Below are 14,537 nucleotides of genomic sequence, written 5' to 3'. Positions count from 1 at the left end.
ATGTAAAGAGGGTTGGGGAGAAATTATGCAGACTTCCCACACCCTTCTTTGAGAAGGCGTTGCTCTAGGTTTTTGACTACTGACACCCTTGTCCCACAAGGCCACCAGAATTCAGCTTAGTTTTCCAAATGTTACTTCTGCTTCAGTACACGCACCTGGGTGAAAAGTGGCTTCCAAAGCTGGGCTTACATCTCTGATTTCCCGGGTTCTCCTTGGCATTAGCCTAGAAATACTTAACTATCTTTTTAGTTCTTCTTTAAAGAAGATTCTTTTATAGATATATCTATGTATCTCCAGCTTTTTAAGTTGTTCTTTGGAAATAAGGTGGTCTGAATTACCTAGACTACCAATACTGGAAGCAAAAATCTGTAAGTTCTTTTGCTTCTGTAATTTCAAAAATTAGGTTATTCTAAGGAAATTTTATAGGACACTAAAAAAATTAAAATCATCACTGACAGAATAACTTTTAGAGATTTATTTCAATACAACACACTGAATTTATCTATATGAAACATCATTATGATCTGTAGGATTTCTTATGTAATAAAATACAAGAATACATATGGAGTATGCCTCCATGCACAGAGGCTGAGAAAACAAAGTCACAAATAAACACCTTCTCAAGTTCTTAATACACAAGCAGTTGAATACTAAACAATCTGGATTACATCTTGAGGTTATTAGGAGAGATCTCAAACAAAATCACTACAAAACATTATACAATTCCAGAAAATGGAATCCTTACAACTAACCTTGTTTTAAAGAACTAAATGATGAAGGCACAATATTAAAAATATAAATATTTCATAGGAAGCCTTTTGAAAAACACAATCCTTAAATAAGTCAGGATTTAGTATTTGAGAAGCAAAAAAGTAAAAACAAATACCAAAACATAATCATAATTACTACAATATTAAATCTAGTAAAATATGGAGGTAAAATGAAGTTATTATGAAGGTAAAATGAAAAGTCAAGTAAGAAATAAATCACACAGGAGATTACCAGAAAGCTAACATCAAAAGTTTTCAAGAAAAAATGTTTTAACATCCGTAACCATCTTGGTTAAGGATATTTAGAAAGTCAACATTGTTTACAGTAGTTCCACATTCCCCTAACTTTAAATTTTAATAATATCTGAGAAAGAGAGAATACAGCCACTCCAACATATGAGAGAGGAATGTTAAAACATAAGCACCTTCCATTTCTTCTCAAGAATGAGAATATATTTGATAACATTCATACTTAGAGACAAGGCTAAAAGAGTTAAGTTTATAAAATGATTGTTAAAAGACTAGTATAAAATCTGTACTCAAAAAAAGACCCTAGAATAACGGACAATACCTAACAAGATAAACTTTACTAAGAAAAACTACAAACCATACACTCAGGTCTAAAAACTTCACAAAATATAAGATGTGGAAAGCCATGGTTTAAGGTTAGCATAAGTGAAAAAAAGAGAAAATTCATCTGATTGCAAGTTGATTGTGAAAACAGTATACCTACCAAATGTGTTCATGCTATCTTAAATTGTATGAGGAAGTACAGTATCCAGAATAGATAAATGTACCCTCACTTACCAGACCTTATCTGAAACTCATTATTGGTTCAGGGCACTATTCTCTAAGAGTGACACAAAACAACCAGAGTTTGTACAGAGGAAGGAGTGACAAAGATGGCAAAGAGACTGAATATGAATATATTCCACACGGGGAAGAGAAAGATGACACATGAAGGGAAGCAGTTTTTAAATATGTGAAGGGTGATCTTGTCAAAGGCAATTGCTGCCTCTTGATGTAAGAATGAGGACCAGTAAAAAATTACTACTTAGATACTAAACCAACATAAACTAGAGATGTACAGTAATTGATAAGATGGCCTCATTTTCAAAAAGACCAGATAATACATCTAGAAAAATGCAACATGTGCTCCTTCATCAGATAAGAGTAGGTTAGATGAATGCTGAGATCCCTCTCAGTTCTACAGGCAGTGTAGCATGGTACTAGCATAATCTCTGGTGCTAGACAGACTGAGTTCAAATTTTGGTTTCGCCACTTACTAAAATGTGAGCTTGCACAAGTTATTTAATCCTTCTTGGCCTCACTTTCCTAATTTGTAAAATAAAGAAAACATCTCTTTTAAAAATGTAAAGGAGTTAATAAGATAGGTGAAGATCTTAGAAAAGTCCTGGAATAAAATAGTTAAGAAAGCTGGGGCCAGGCACAGTGGCTTGTGCCTGTAATCCCAGCACTCTGAGGCTGAGGTGGGTGAACCATTTGAGCCCAGGAGTTAGAGACCAGCTCGGGAATAAGGCGAAACCCTGTCTCTACAAAAAATCAGCCAGACTTGGTGGCACATGCCTGTAGTCCCAGCTACTCAGGAGGCTGAGGTGACAGAATTGCTTGAGCCCAGGGGAGCTGAGCTGGCAGTGAGTCATGATCACACCACTGCACTCCAGCCTGGGTGACACAGCAAGACTCTGTCTCAAACAAATAAACAAACAAAGCTAGCTATTTTTATTTTTGCATCCAACAAATATTTACTAAGTGCCTACTATGTGTGAGGTCTGCAACAAGGTTTTAACAGAGTTTAGAACTGCGTTTATACTCTAGTGAGAGTGACATAAACAAATACACGGCATGAAAGGTCACAATTAAGATACACATACAGCTGACTGAAGAGAATAAAAAGTACCGTTTGCTATTTTAGAAAGTTTGGTCAGGAAGGACATTCTGATACAGTGACATTTGAAAAATACATGAACGTCATGAACAGGCAAGTTATGACCATGTCTTAGTGAAGGGTAGTCTGAAATGACACAACAGCAAGCAGGCCAGTCAGGCCAGGGGAGTTAAGGAGGAAGGAAAAGCAGAAGGCCAGATCCTTGCAGTACTGTTAGGAACTGTTCATATAAATGAATTCAGAGAGACTCAAAATAGGCTAATTTTTATTACTGTACCATGATACTGTATCCATCAAATTAAATAACAAAAAAGCAAAAAATAATACAGATAATTCTAGAAGTGCCTAGTTGATTCAGTCTGAAATAAAAAATGGCTAAAGTAAAATTTCGGAGTCATAATTCTTCTATTTTCTCATACTGAAGGAACACAAGAAAAAATCGGAGATGAGGAATTGGTTATTTGAGAACAGTAGGATAGAAAAAAAATTATGTATTTACAGGAGAATCAGTCTAATAAGAATGATACTGCTTATAAAGAACCAAGACTAGCATTTCAATGTTTGTATATTTACAACCATATAAAGTTTATAAACTTTAAATTTAAAGCATCTAAAAGTTGACTTTTATACAGTAATTGCAGAAAACTTTAAAAATAATGAGAGAATAATGATACGATCAATACTAAAATAAGAGACATTATGCTGAGTACCTAAAAGCTTGACATGCATGATGATCTCATAAAATTGTCTTAAAGTAAAAGCTTAAACATTTGACTGAAATCAAAGCTTGTAAGTGATTGATAGGTCTGAAATTCAGGAAAGCCTAACTTTAAAGCTTGAGTTCTTTTTTTTTTTTGAATCAGAGTCTCTGTCATGCAGGCTTGAGAGCAGTGGTGTGATCTCAGCTTACTGCAACCTCCGCCTCCTGGGTTCAAGTGATTCTCCTGCTTCAGCCTCCCTAGTGGCTGGGATTACAAGCGCCCACCACCACATCCAGCTAATTTTTGTATTTTCAGTAGAGATGGGATTTCACCATGTTGGCCAGGCTGGTCTTGAACTCCTAACCTCAGGCAATCCGCCCACCTCGGCCTCCCAAAGTGCTGGACTACAGGCATGAGCCACCGTGCCTGGCCGAAAGCTTGAGTTCTTAACCAATGGGTAATATTGCCTCTCCTTTTTAAATCTTTGACTATACTAAGCTTTTAGTCACACTGACTCTTGCTATTTATTCACTCAGCAAAATACTATTGTTTGTGGAAATTGTTCTATATATTTGCTCCATTTTCAGTAAATCAGATTACGACATTTAGAACTCTATGTGCTACATCTGAACTCTAGGCTACTTACCAGTACCGTCCATCATTTTTTAAAAAACTAAAAACTGGCCAGGTATGGTGGCTCGTGCCTGTAATCCCAACACTTTGGGAGGCCGAGGTGGGTAGATCACTTGAGGTCAGGAGTTCAAGACCAGCCTGACCAACATGGTGAAACACTGTCTCTACTAAAAATACGAAAATAAGCCAGGCTTGGTGGCACGTGCCTGTAGTCCCAGCTACTTTGGAGGCAGAAGTTGCAGTGAGATGAGATGGTGCCACTGTACTCCAGCCTGGGCAACAGAGTGAGATTCCATCTCAAAAAAAAAAAAAAAAAAAAAAAAAAAAGAACTAAAAAATAGAGACGCAAGTAACCACCAAAAAACTTTTATAAAGAAAATGTTTATTTTAAAACATGACTTCTCTATTCTGCTCATAAGTTCAAAAGTTTTGGTGGCCTAAGTTCAAATTCTTTCAAAAACTACATAGTTAAAGATTCATTCAATATAAATCACTTTAGCTCTAGGATATTTCTAAAAGGCTAAAAAAAGGTATTTAAAATGCTGTTGCTTCAGTTTCTTTACATCTTTACTGAAACATTAAGCATTCTAAAGGCATTTTTCATCCAACTTAGAGGGCATAAGATAATTACTTAAGAAAAAACAATAAGCCTAATAATGTTTGTATTATAATCTATGGAAAGCAAATACATTCAAACTCCAAATGTGAACAAATTTTTAACTCTGGCTGGAATTTTGAACCTGGTATTTCAAAGAGAACATCATGATACAATACTATGAAGGCTTGACCACAAGCCAAAGACCCTGAGGTTCTGTCCCCTTTACCAAGTCAATTCACCTCTTTTGGCTTTCCATTTTCTTACCTGCAAAATAGAGAACTCTAAAGTAAGATGCCATAAAAAGGCCCTGCTAGCTATTTAATTTCATTTTCATATTATTACTTTCATGTTGGATTAAAATAATTAACATTGTAGGCTTGCTGCTCATATCCCTGAAATGTTTTTCAGGAATTAATATTTAAAAGCTAAAATTAATAAAGACTATATTACCTTAAGTTCAGCAACTTGTGATGAAATATGCCACATAAGGCTTTCACTTAGAAACTTCATACCATATGGGCCTAGTAGTTCTGATAATGACCTCATTTCTGAAAGAAAATGTACTTAATTTTATACTTCTGACAAATACTTTAAGAAAATGAACATTAACACAATACAACATCTCCTTATAAAAACTAATGTAAAATCCTGATAAAAGTCTCTAGAATGAAAGAAAGAATACAAAATACAAAAGTAATTCTAAGATACAATATGCAGTTATGCATATAATTGAATGAAACAGTCACAACAGAATCAAAAGTCAAAAGAATCAAGACACTAGCAAAAGAATTTTCTTCATTCTCTAAACTGTGGTATAGTATTATTCACCTGATATGTCAGAATATTCCTCTGCATTGAATGTTAATTCATTTTCTGTAGGTAAGTTCACAAATGCTTTCATTGCAGGAAAATATGCTATATGGCCATTGCTGACTTGTCGTAATAACGTTTCCAAATACCTAAGGAGAAATGTAAACTTATAACTGGAAGAAACTGCTTAATTCAGAATGTATTATGATATACATTCCTGCATATAATTTTAAGTTGACTGACAATATGAATGAGTACTTATTCACAAAAAATAAATTTTCCTAAGTAGTTCATTACAAACTTTCCGTTACTACAAATTTCTAAATGCATTCCTTACCAATTTGTGTATAGACTTGTAATGGTTGGCTCTCCATGACTGTCTAAATGTTGTGTTTGTTGAAGAAGCACATTATTAAATACTCTTGTAATATCAATCTGCACATAGTTTTCTATTGACTGGAGTACAGTCATGTATGCTCTTACACTTGTTAGAAGTTCTGAAGGTTTTGCAATTTCCTGTGTGGCTTGATTATACATAGTCATCCCAACAATTGACCTGGGGAGAAGAGGTAGAAGAATAAGAAAAGCCTCTGACTTTTCCATTAATGTAAAATAAACCACTCAACCTACTGTTATCTAATATTAAACAAGCAATAAAATTAACTTTAAAAACAATTACAAAGTGTGAAATTACTGTCATTATCTTCCCAGGAAACAACATAAAAAAAGAATGAAGGCCAGGCGTGGTGGCTCACACTTGCAATCCCAGCATTTTGGGAGGCTGAGGTGGGCAGATCACTTGAAGTCAGGAGTTTGAGACCACCCTGGCCAACATGGCGAAACCTTGTCTCCACTAAAAATACAAAAATTAGCTGGGCCTGGTGCACACCTGTAATCCCGGCTACTTGGGAGACTGAGGCAGGAGAATTGCTTGAATCCAGCAGGCAGAGGTTGCAGTGAGCTGAGATTGTGCCACTGCACTCCAGCCTGGGCAACAGAGCGAGACTCTTAAAAAAAATAATAAAAATAAAAATAAAACTTAAAAGCTACAATGAAATGTGAATACAAATGATTAAAAACATTCTAAGGATATCAGTAACAAAAATGATTTAAGTATAGAGGGTTTTACAAATTGCTTTAACATGGTAAGTTGTTTGTAGCAAGGACAATTAACTATTTAGTCTACAGCTTGAATTTATTTGACACTGTTAGGTGCCAGTAGTTTTTAAGACTTTATATAAATTACCTACAATCCTCACATTTAATAAACCTACAATGTACTTATCACTATATTTCCCAGAGGAAAAAAAATAAAGCTCAGGATTCACATATATTGATAAGGTTTTATTAGGAAGTGGTTATGACTAGGATTTGACTGCAGATCTGCCTGACTTAAGTGCTGCCTCTCAACAAACTGTATATGACAGTCAAACAAAATAATGCAACAAACAACTTTATTTTCTTTAATCACTCATAGCACATAAAACACAGTTCTGTTTATATCTCAAGAAACTGTATAAGAATAAAAAGCAAACACAAATTTTGAAAATACTTCCCTAAATGATCTTATCCTACACTGGCCATCCCAATTTCACTTTCTTTAAAATTCCCTGAGCATTAGATCTGTAAAGATCTTAGACTTGTATTTGTAAGGGATACTTAAAAGACAACTGACAAATCCCATCACTAGAAACAGGCCAAGAAGAGCCAACTCAAGACGAAAAGTGTTATCCTAGTATATAATCCCTAAGTCCTAAGACTGTACTCAGGTGATTGACAAAAACCAACCCACTAATATTCACAAGCTATCTGGCTGGCCAATATGGCTAAACCCCGTTTCTACTAAAAATACAAAAATTAGCCAGGCGTGGTGGCACATGCCTGTAGTCCCAGCTACTCGGGAGGCTGAGGCAGGAGAATTGCTTGAATTCGGGAGGCGGAGGCTGCAGTGAGTCAAGATTGTGCCACTGCACTCCAGCCTGGACAAAAGAACAAAACTCCGTCTCAAAATAAATAAAATAAAATAAAATAAAATAAATATATCTTTCCACGGCAAACAAGCTGTTCCCTTTGCCTTGATCCTAATCACTAAGTAGATGTTTGGTTAAAAAAAAAAAGAAATTGCTTCTCTGTGGATTAACAAAGCAGACTGTTTACAAGGAAAACAAGGGAGCTGTAAACTGAACCTTACCTTCCACCCACCAATCTCCTACCTCTAACCCACTTGAGAATAATAAACACCACAAGGCACAATGTCCCTCTGGTCTAAGTTCTAGGGCATTCTGGGTTTTACTGTCAGGATGCCTGACTTACTAAGGAGAACAAAAGACAGTTCATCGCCAGACTCTTCTCAAGTCAACTGATAATTTAACACTCAACTTACTGCCAATGTATATACTGTCATATTCTGTTCTCTAATTCTTTTAGTATACCTCACCAGCTACAGTTCTATCTTTATCTCATTATTACTGACAGTATTTAACACAATTGTTAAGTATATAGTGCAAATACAACTACCACCTATTAATGACTACAGAAACTTTGAAAACCCTTTCACAAAATTTTGTTTTATAAACTGCTTCAAGACCTCGAAGAAAAAAATTCTCAAATAAATAAAAATTTTCATGAATAAATATTAATAAATAAGTAGGTAACTTTAGAAAAAGGTTAAAACAATATCTATAAAGTTGAAAGGTTTCTGACTTACCAATGCACTATTTCATATACATACATAAATATATATTCATATATAACTCAGGAAATTCTAATTAGAATTGAGAATTCAAGAATCTGGAATTCTACTGGCTTATTTAACAGCAACATGTGAATTCAGAAAACATGTAAGGATTCATCTAGACCTCAGGTTTTCAAACATCTTACTGTGACCTACTGCAAGACATGCATCTTAACACTGCATATATGTAACTGAACATTTCATGAATATATGTATGAACATGCATATATGTAACTGAAACATTTCACGAAGCAATATACATATTTAATACATACAGTGTACTGTTTTTTTCCTATTATTTTCTTCCTCTTGTCCTTTCTTTCCCTCCCGCTTTTCTCTAAACTTTGACTACAACCTAATAAACTGATTTCATGACCCTATTGGGTTGCCACCTGCAAGCTGAAATACATTGATTTGCTACAATCTTCTCACTTTGTATATAAGGAAGCTATGACTCAGAGATATTAACTGGCTTGCCTGGTGTCCCTAGTTAATACTAATAGGTATGAGAAAATAATCTGGGTATCATAAGTAATTTTCAGTTCACTATTCTTTGCACTTCCCAGTTCATTCTTCTTCTTTTTTTTTTTTGAGACGGAGTCTCGCTTTGTCGCACAGGCTGGAGTGCAGTGGTGCGATCTCACTGCAAGCTCTGCCTCCCGGGTTCACATCCTTCTCCTGCCTCAGCCTCCTGAGTAGCTGAGACTACAGGTGCCTGCCACCATGCCCAGCTAATTTTTTGTATTTTTACTAGAGATGGGGTTTCACCGTGTTAGCCAGGATGGTTTCGATCTCCTGACCTCATGATCTGCCCACCTCAGCCTCCCAAAGTGCTGGGATTACAGGCATGAGCCACCGCGCCCAGCCTGGTTCATTATTCTTAACACTAATCCAGTTCTACTAATGCTTTTCCTTATAAAACACTGCATAGTCATTAATAATTAAATAACAAACTCATTACTGAGTCAACAAACAAAAACAGTTAATATTCTTTCTTACTTGGTAAAGCGTATTTCCAGATGAGAAGTCAAATATTCTCGTGGGGTAAAGGTATGTTCCCAAACCACCATGTTTGGTACATAATTTATAGAAAAGCATAACTCAGAAAGTGCAGTGTGCAATTTATCAAGGCTGAAAAAAACATGAATAAACAGTTAAGTAAAATGTTCAACATGTCATCATAGGCAATAAAAAATTAATTTTATAAATATATCAATCTTATTTGGAGATAATGCTTACAGAATTGATTTTTTGATCTACTAAACTGAGAAAGTTCAAAATCTTTAAGGTTATGACATAAGAGCAATATTCTAAAGATGGCATCATTTGTTTCTACCTTTAGGTAGTAATGACTATACTGACTTAATGTACAATAGGTAGAGCTTATTCTGCACTCATAAACATAATCACTTCCAATTCCTGCAGTACTTTTTGTTATAAGAGAAGGAAAGTTGTCTATAAAAGGGCAATGGCTTGCTCAATGTAGCAAGAAAGTAGGAACTATACTTTAAACAAAAAATATTTACCCAGTTATTACCCACCTACACCTCCCCTCCAAATAATTAAGCAAGCAAACAAAGATCCCTGAATGCTACCTGGTCTGTTATTTCTGTTTTCTAATAATGACATTGGGTATGTTCTAATATATCACAAACATGCCAAAATAAAATCTCAGCTATCTGATTTTAAATAAATTGAAAATTACGGATTGCTTATAATGTACCACAGAAATTTTTTTAAACATATAATTGGCCTTCAGTACTTACTATAAAAAGACAAATATCACCTATTACATAAATTTTCTTCTAAAGGCCAAAATCTGTATTTTGAGATGAAATAAGCAACTAACAGATTAATGAAGCTCAGAAAGATTTTTTAAAATGGCTGGAAAATGAAGACTATACAATTATTAGCATTTCCTCAGGACTAATGTCATAAAAAAATGAAATAAATATTTTATCTGGAACAAAAAGGTATAATGTAAGTGGACACTTACTTGGTCACAACCAGCCTGTTTTTCCTCATGCTCTCAACACCTGGTTTCTCCCTTTCAGGTTCCCCTTTCTTACCAGTCTGTTTTTTTGATTTCTTATTCACTGCTTGACTGATAGTTTTGGCACAATGCTTGGGCAGCAACTAAATTTAGAGAAGAATGAAATCTTACATTATACCAACTACTATGAAAGCATACTAACTATTCAAGCAAACATTAGCTGAATCCAGGCTATGTTGCAAATATCACAGCAATATTAAAAGACAGAAATATAAGTGAGATATAGAGCTTGCTTAGCTAGCTTGGGTAATGCACATAGCTTGGTGGAAAACAGAAACGGGTAAATCTTGTGTGAAGAAACATATCATAGAAGAAATTCAGAGAGGCTTATTTAAATTACTATTAAAAAGACAAGTAAAAACATACCAGGCAAGCAAGGAATGAAAAAGAACATTTCATTGGAAGGATTAAATGGCCTTTGGAAAAAAACTATGTAAAGATAGGATGGTTCAGAGCTGTAATGAGAACTACTATGTGGTGGAGCATGGCGTGTAAGGTAAAGTACAGAGATTTCAACTATTAGGAAGGACCTTGAATGCCAAGCTAGAGGTTGGATTGTAAACTGCAGGCAAAAAGACAGCAACAATTTTTTTTTTTTTTTGAGACAGAGTCTCGCTCTGTCTCCCAGGCTGGAGTGCAGTGGCGCAATCTCCGCTCACTGTAAGCTCCGTCGCCTCCCGGGTTCACGCCATTCTGCTGCCTCAGCCTCCCGAGAAGCTGGGAGCTGGCTAATTTTTTTGCATTTTTAGTAGAAACAGGGTTTCACCGTGTTTGTCAGGATGGTCTCAATCTCCTGACCTTGTGATCCACCCGCCTCAGCCTCCCAAAGTGCTGGGATTACAGGCGTGAGCCACTGCGCCCGGCCAACAATTTTTTAAAACAGCCACAGCATAGGAGATATTTTATGTTGTTATTATTATTATTTTTGAGATGGAGTTTCACTCTTGTTGCCCAGGCTGGAGTGCAATGGCACAATCTCGGCTCACTGCAACCTCTGCCTCCTGGGTTGTCCTGCCTCAGCCTCCTGAGCAGCTGGAATTACAGGCGCCCGCCACCACACCCAGCTAATTTTATTTTTGTAGTTTTAGTAGAGATGGGGTTTCGCCATGTTGGCCGGGCTGGTCTCAAACTCCTGACCTCAGGCGATCCGCCTGCCTTGGCCTCCCAAAGTGCTGGGATTACAAGTGTGAGCCACCATGCCTGGCCATGAGGAGTTTTCTAAGGCTAATTTTGATACTGGCAGAAGAAAACACTGAAAAAGGAAAACTGTAACAGAGCTGCTAGAAATAGTTCAGACAAGGCATGAAAAAGGGATAAGAAATAGGCAAGTGTAATAAAAAAAAAGTTAATGGGCAGATCTGAGACAGACTTCTCAGATAAAATTGAAAGGACTCAGTAACTTAGATGTGTGAGAGAAGCATGACACAAGAGCTTTCTACCTAACACATCGTTAAGATCAATAATTTAAAAAAAAACACACACAGGTACAAGTGAGAAATAACTGATTTCACTTGACAGGTAACAAAGCAGGCAAATGAGAAATGAGAACATTTTAGGTAGAAGGAGAGCTTCACTGTACATTACATTACAGTAACCACGTGAAATGTGCCCAGTCCAAATTCAGTTGTGTTGTAAGACAAGATAAACACCAGATTTCAAAAATTTAGTATAAAAACTATACAATATTTCATTCATATGATTACATGCTGAAATAACAACATTTTGGGGTATATCAGGTTGAATCAATGTTTTTAAAATTAGTTTTACCTGTTTCTTTTTAAGTTTTGTGTATGGCTACTACAAAATTTTAAATTACATATGTGGTTTGCATAATATTTCCATTGGACAGTGCTGGGCCAAGGAAAGTTATTTAGTCATTATACCTAGATAGTAACTAAAGCCATGGGATTGGTATTTGGGGGAAAAAATGCATAAGAAATTACATTGCATTTGTATTGTAACAAAGGAGTTCCTTCCTAAAATGAAAATTTCTAAGGACATTTGCAACTTTAAGAATATTAAAGAGACCAGAGTGTTGAATATTTATAACACCCTTCATAAGAGACAGAGCTACTAGAAAGGCTGGTACATCTTGTCACACCAGATAACAAGAAAGCTCTCAAATGACTATAAGGACTCCTACTAGCCAATGATGAGGCAATCTGAGCTTTAATCTGAATTATCAGTGGATTGAAAATCACCAAATATGCTTAATTCCAGTTCTTTTGCAACTTTCAATGAAATAGCAGAATCAGGTGCTAACACTACACACACACAAAAAAATACATGTCTCCTGATTAAAGAACACAAACAGTACATAGAGTCTTGCCAAAAAGTTTATATTTAAGAAATTATACCTGTTAATGGAGTTTCACAGCAGAGGTATGAGGTTTACTAACAGCGTGGGAACTAAAGAACGCCAAGTAAAACAACTGGCTAAGGGCACATTTTCTTGCCTTCACACACAAATTTCCTATCTGTTGGAAACATTTAAATCATTACCTGGTCACTAAGAGTACACTGTTCTGTGCAAATATCAGTGATCAGATTTCGAGCTTGTTTGGCCATTTCATCTAGGAACATATTACATAAGGAAAGACTGCGATCTCCAATATGATGTCGCTGTTAAGGCAGAATAATAATAATACAAGTTATAAAGAAAGTACTTTGAATTAAAAAAGACTTCTAAATAGACATGGAAAATTAGGCTAAAGGTACATTCCGCAACAAGAAATGGGGTGGGAGATGTTAAAAACTGCTTTTGGCTCTTGTAACAACTAACTCACTATACTATATTTGAACATAAATGACAAAGTATTTGGTGATTATGAAAGCAATGTATAATTGGGAGGAGTCTTAAAAAATCAGTATTTTGCTTAACATGAAAAACTATATATTTAATTTTCAAATTCCACAAAGTCCTATATCCAGTTCTTAAATGTTAAAATAGTAAACATATAATGTGAAAGGAAACAGATTTAGAGTACTGTTTCCAATCTTATTTCATTTAAAATCTGTGTCTCTATAAATGTATAAATTGTGACACAACTTCGTAATTGTGTAAACAGGAAAGAAGAGCTCAAATATTTAAATAAAATGATGAGAAATCAATTTGGTAATAGAAAGTCCAAGGCATTCAAATCTCTAAACTCAAACCCCATAGCTCCCAGGAAGAAAAAACAAAAAAGCTGATCGTGCATCCATCTCTACAGGATTCTCTTTTTAGTTTTAGTGGGTTGCAATCGTTTGATGGTTTTTTCTTATCTATGGTAACTGGAATGTTGAGTATAAAACATTGTAAATTTTTGCACTATACATTTGTAATACTTTTCAAAGAAAAAATTTTTTTAAAGTTTTCCTGCCCTGACCTTCCATAATCATATATGTAGAGCTTACATAGAGTATTTCTATGGTGAAATGTAAAATACATAATATAAAAATACTTGAGCATACAAAATAATTTTTCCTAGATCTATTATGATATCTAACGTATTTTATTTAAAATGCCCTGTAAAACTTTAATAGAAAGTAAAACCAAAAACAAAATTTACAACCTGATATAAATATTGGTTCACCTTAGGAAAGATTTCAATTAATAAACACTTAGTGTTTTTTTAATCAAATTCTGACTCCTGAAAGATAAGATATAAATCTTCTGCTATTAATTTTCCCTGAAAAAAGAATACTGAATTAAGACTGCTCAAATTTGTTCTTTACAGACACTAACTTATTTAAAATACAAATCTGACTTCACTACTCCCTTTCAATAGCTCAGAAATGCTTAGATGGAGAAAAACTAAGGTTTAACATGTCTTACAAGTCTCTTCATTATCTGACCACTGCCTTTGGCTACGGTGCTGAGAATAATGTTTAGGGGAACAACGGCAGAAGCAAAGAGACCACTCAGACAATCCAGGCAAAAGATGAACTCCACTTAAAGTACACATGAAGAGTATCGTAAATCTGAACTGTAATAATTACAACAGCAATGGAAAGTAGAGGATGGATTCCAGACACGACATATAAATAAAATTAGAAGAACTTTTTATGGGTAATTTATTGAAATTTGATGGTGAGGAAACAGTTAATACCTCTCAGGTGTCAAGTTTGGGAGAAAAAAATCTATTAAATCTAAAAAATTTATAAACGTATTAAAATTGGTGGTATTAATATTCTCATAGGTATAAATTCTAAAAGTATTCCCTAATAAACTTCCTGTAAGCGAACTTCTGTCTCAAAGTTGGCTTCCCTTGGAGTACTGGCATACAATCTGCAACAGATGTTGTCTAATGCTTAAAGAAACTGATCATGTTCCTGCTATCTCTAAGT

The 14,537-nt window shown here is 35.1% G+C and overlaps 1 protein-coding gene across 4 annotated transcripts in view; it reads right to left on the bottom strand.

Moving 5' to 3' along the window:
* Positions 1–14,537, bottom strand: part of NCKAP1 (NCK associated protein 1) — a 114,033-nt gene that overhangs the window by 21,813 nt on the left and 77,683 nt on the right. For all 4 annotated transcript variants that reach the window (XM_033230942.1, XM_033230943.1, XM_033230945.1 and 1 more), the window contains 6 exons: positions 12,711–12,830; positions 10,152–10,291; positions 9,155–9,286; positions 5,759–5,977; positions 5,440–5,570; positions 5,062–5,159 (listed from right to left, as the gene is read on the bottom strand). In XM_033230942.1, the coding sequence (XP_033086833.1) occupies positions 5,062–5,159; positions 5,440–5,570; positions 5,759–5,977; positions 9,155–9,286; positions 10,152–10,291; positions 12,711–12,830 (840 nt within the window). The remainder of the gene's footprint in view (positions 1–5,061; positions 5,160–5,439; positions 5,571–5,758; positions 5,978–9,154; positions 9,287–10,151; positions 10,292–12,710; positions 12,831–14,537) is intronic.

The sequence above is a fragment of the Trachypithecus francoisi genome, unplaced genomic scaffold (genome assembly GCF_009764315.1).
Source record: "Trachypithecus francoisi isolate TF-2019V2 unplaced genomic scaffold, Tfra_2.0 Lachesis_group13, whole genome shotgun sequence".
Classification (NCBI taxonomy): domain Eukaryota; kingdom Metazoa; phylum Chordata; class Mammalia; order Primates; family Cercopithecidae; genus Trachypithecus; species Trachypithecus francoisi.
Note: the sequence above shows the minus strand (reverse complement) of the source record. Positions and strands in the feature narration are given on the sequence as shown.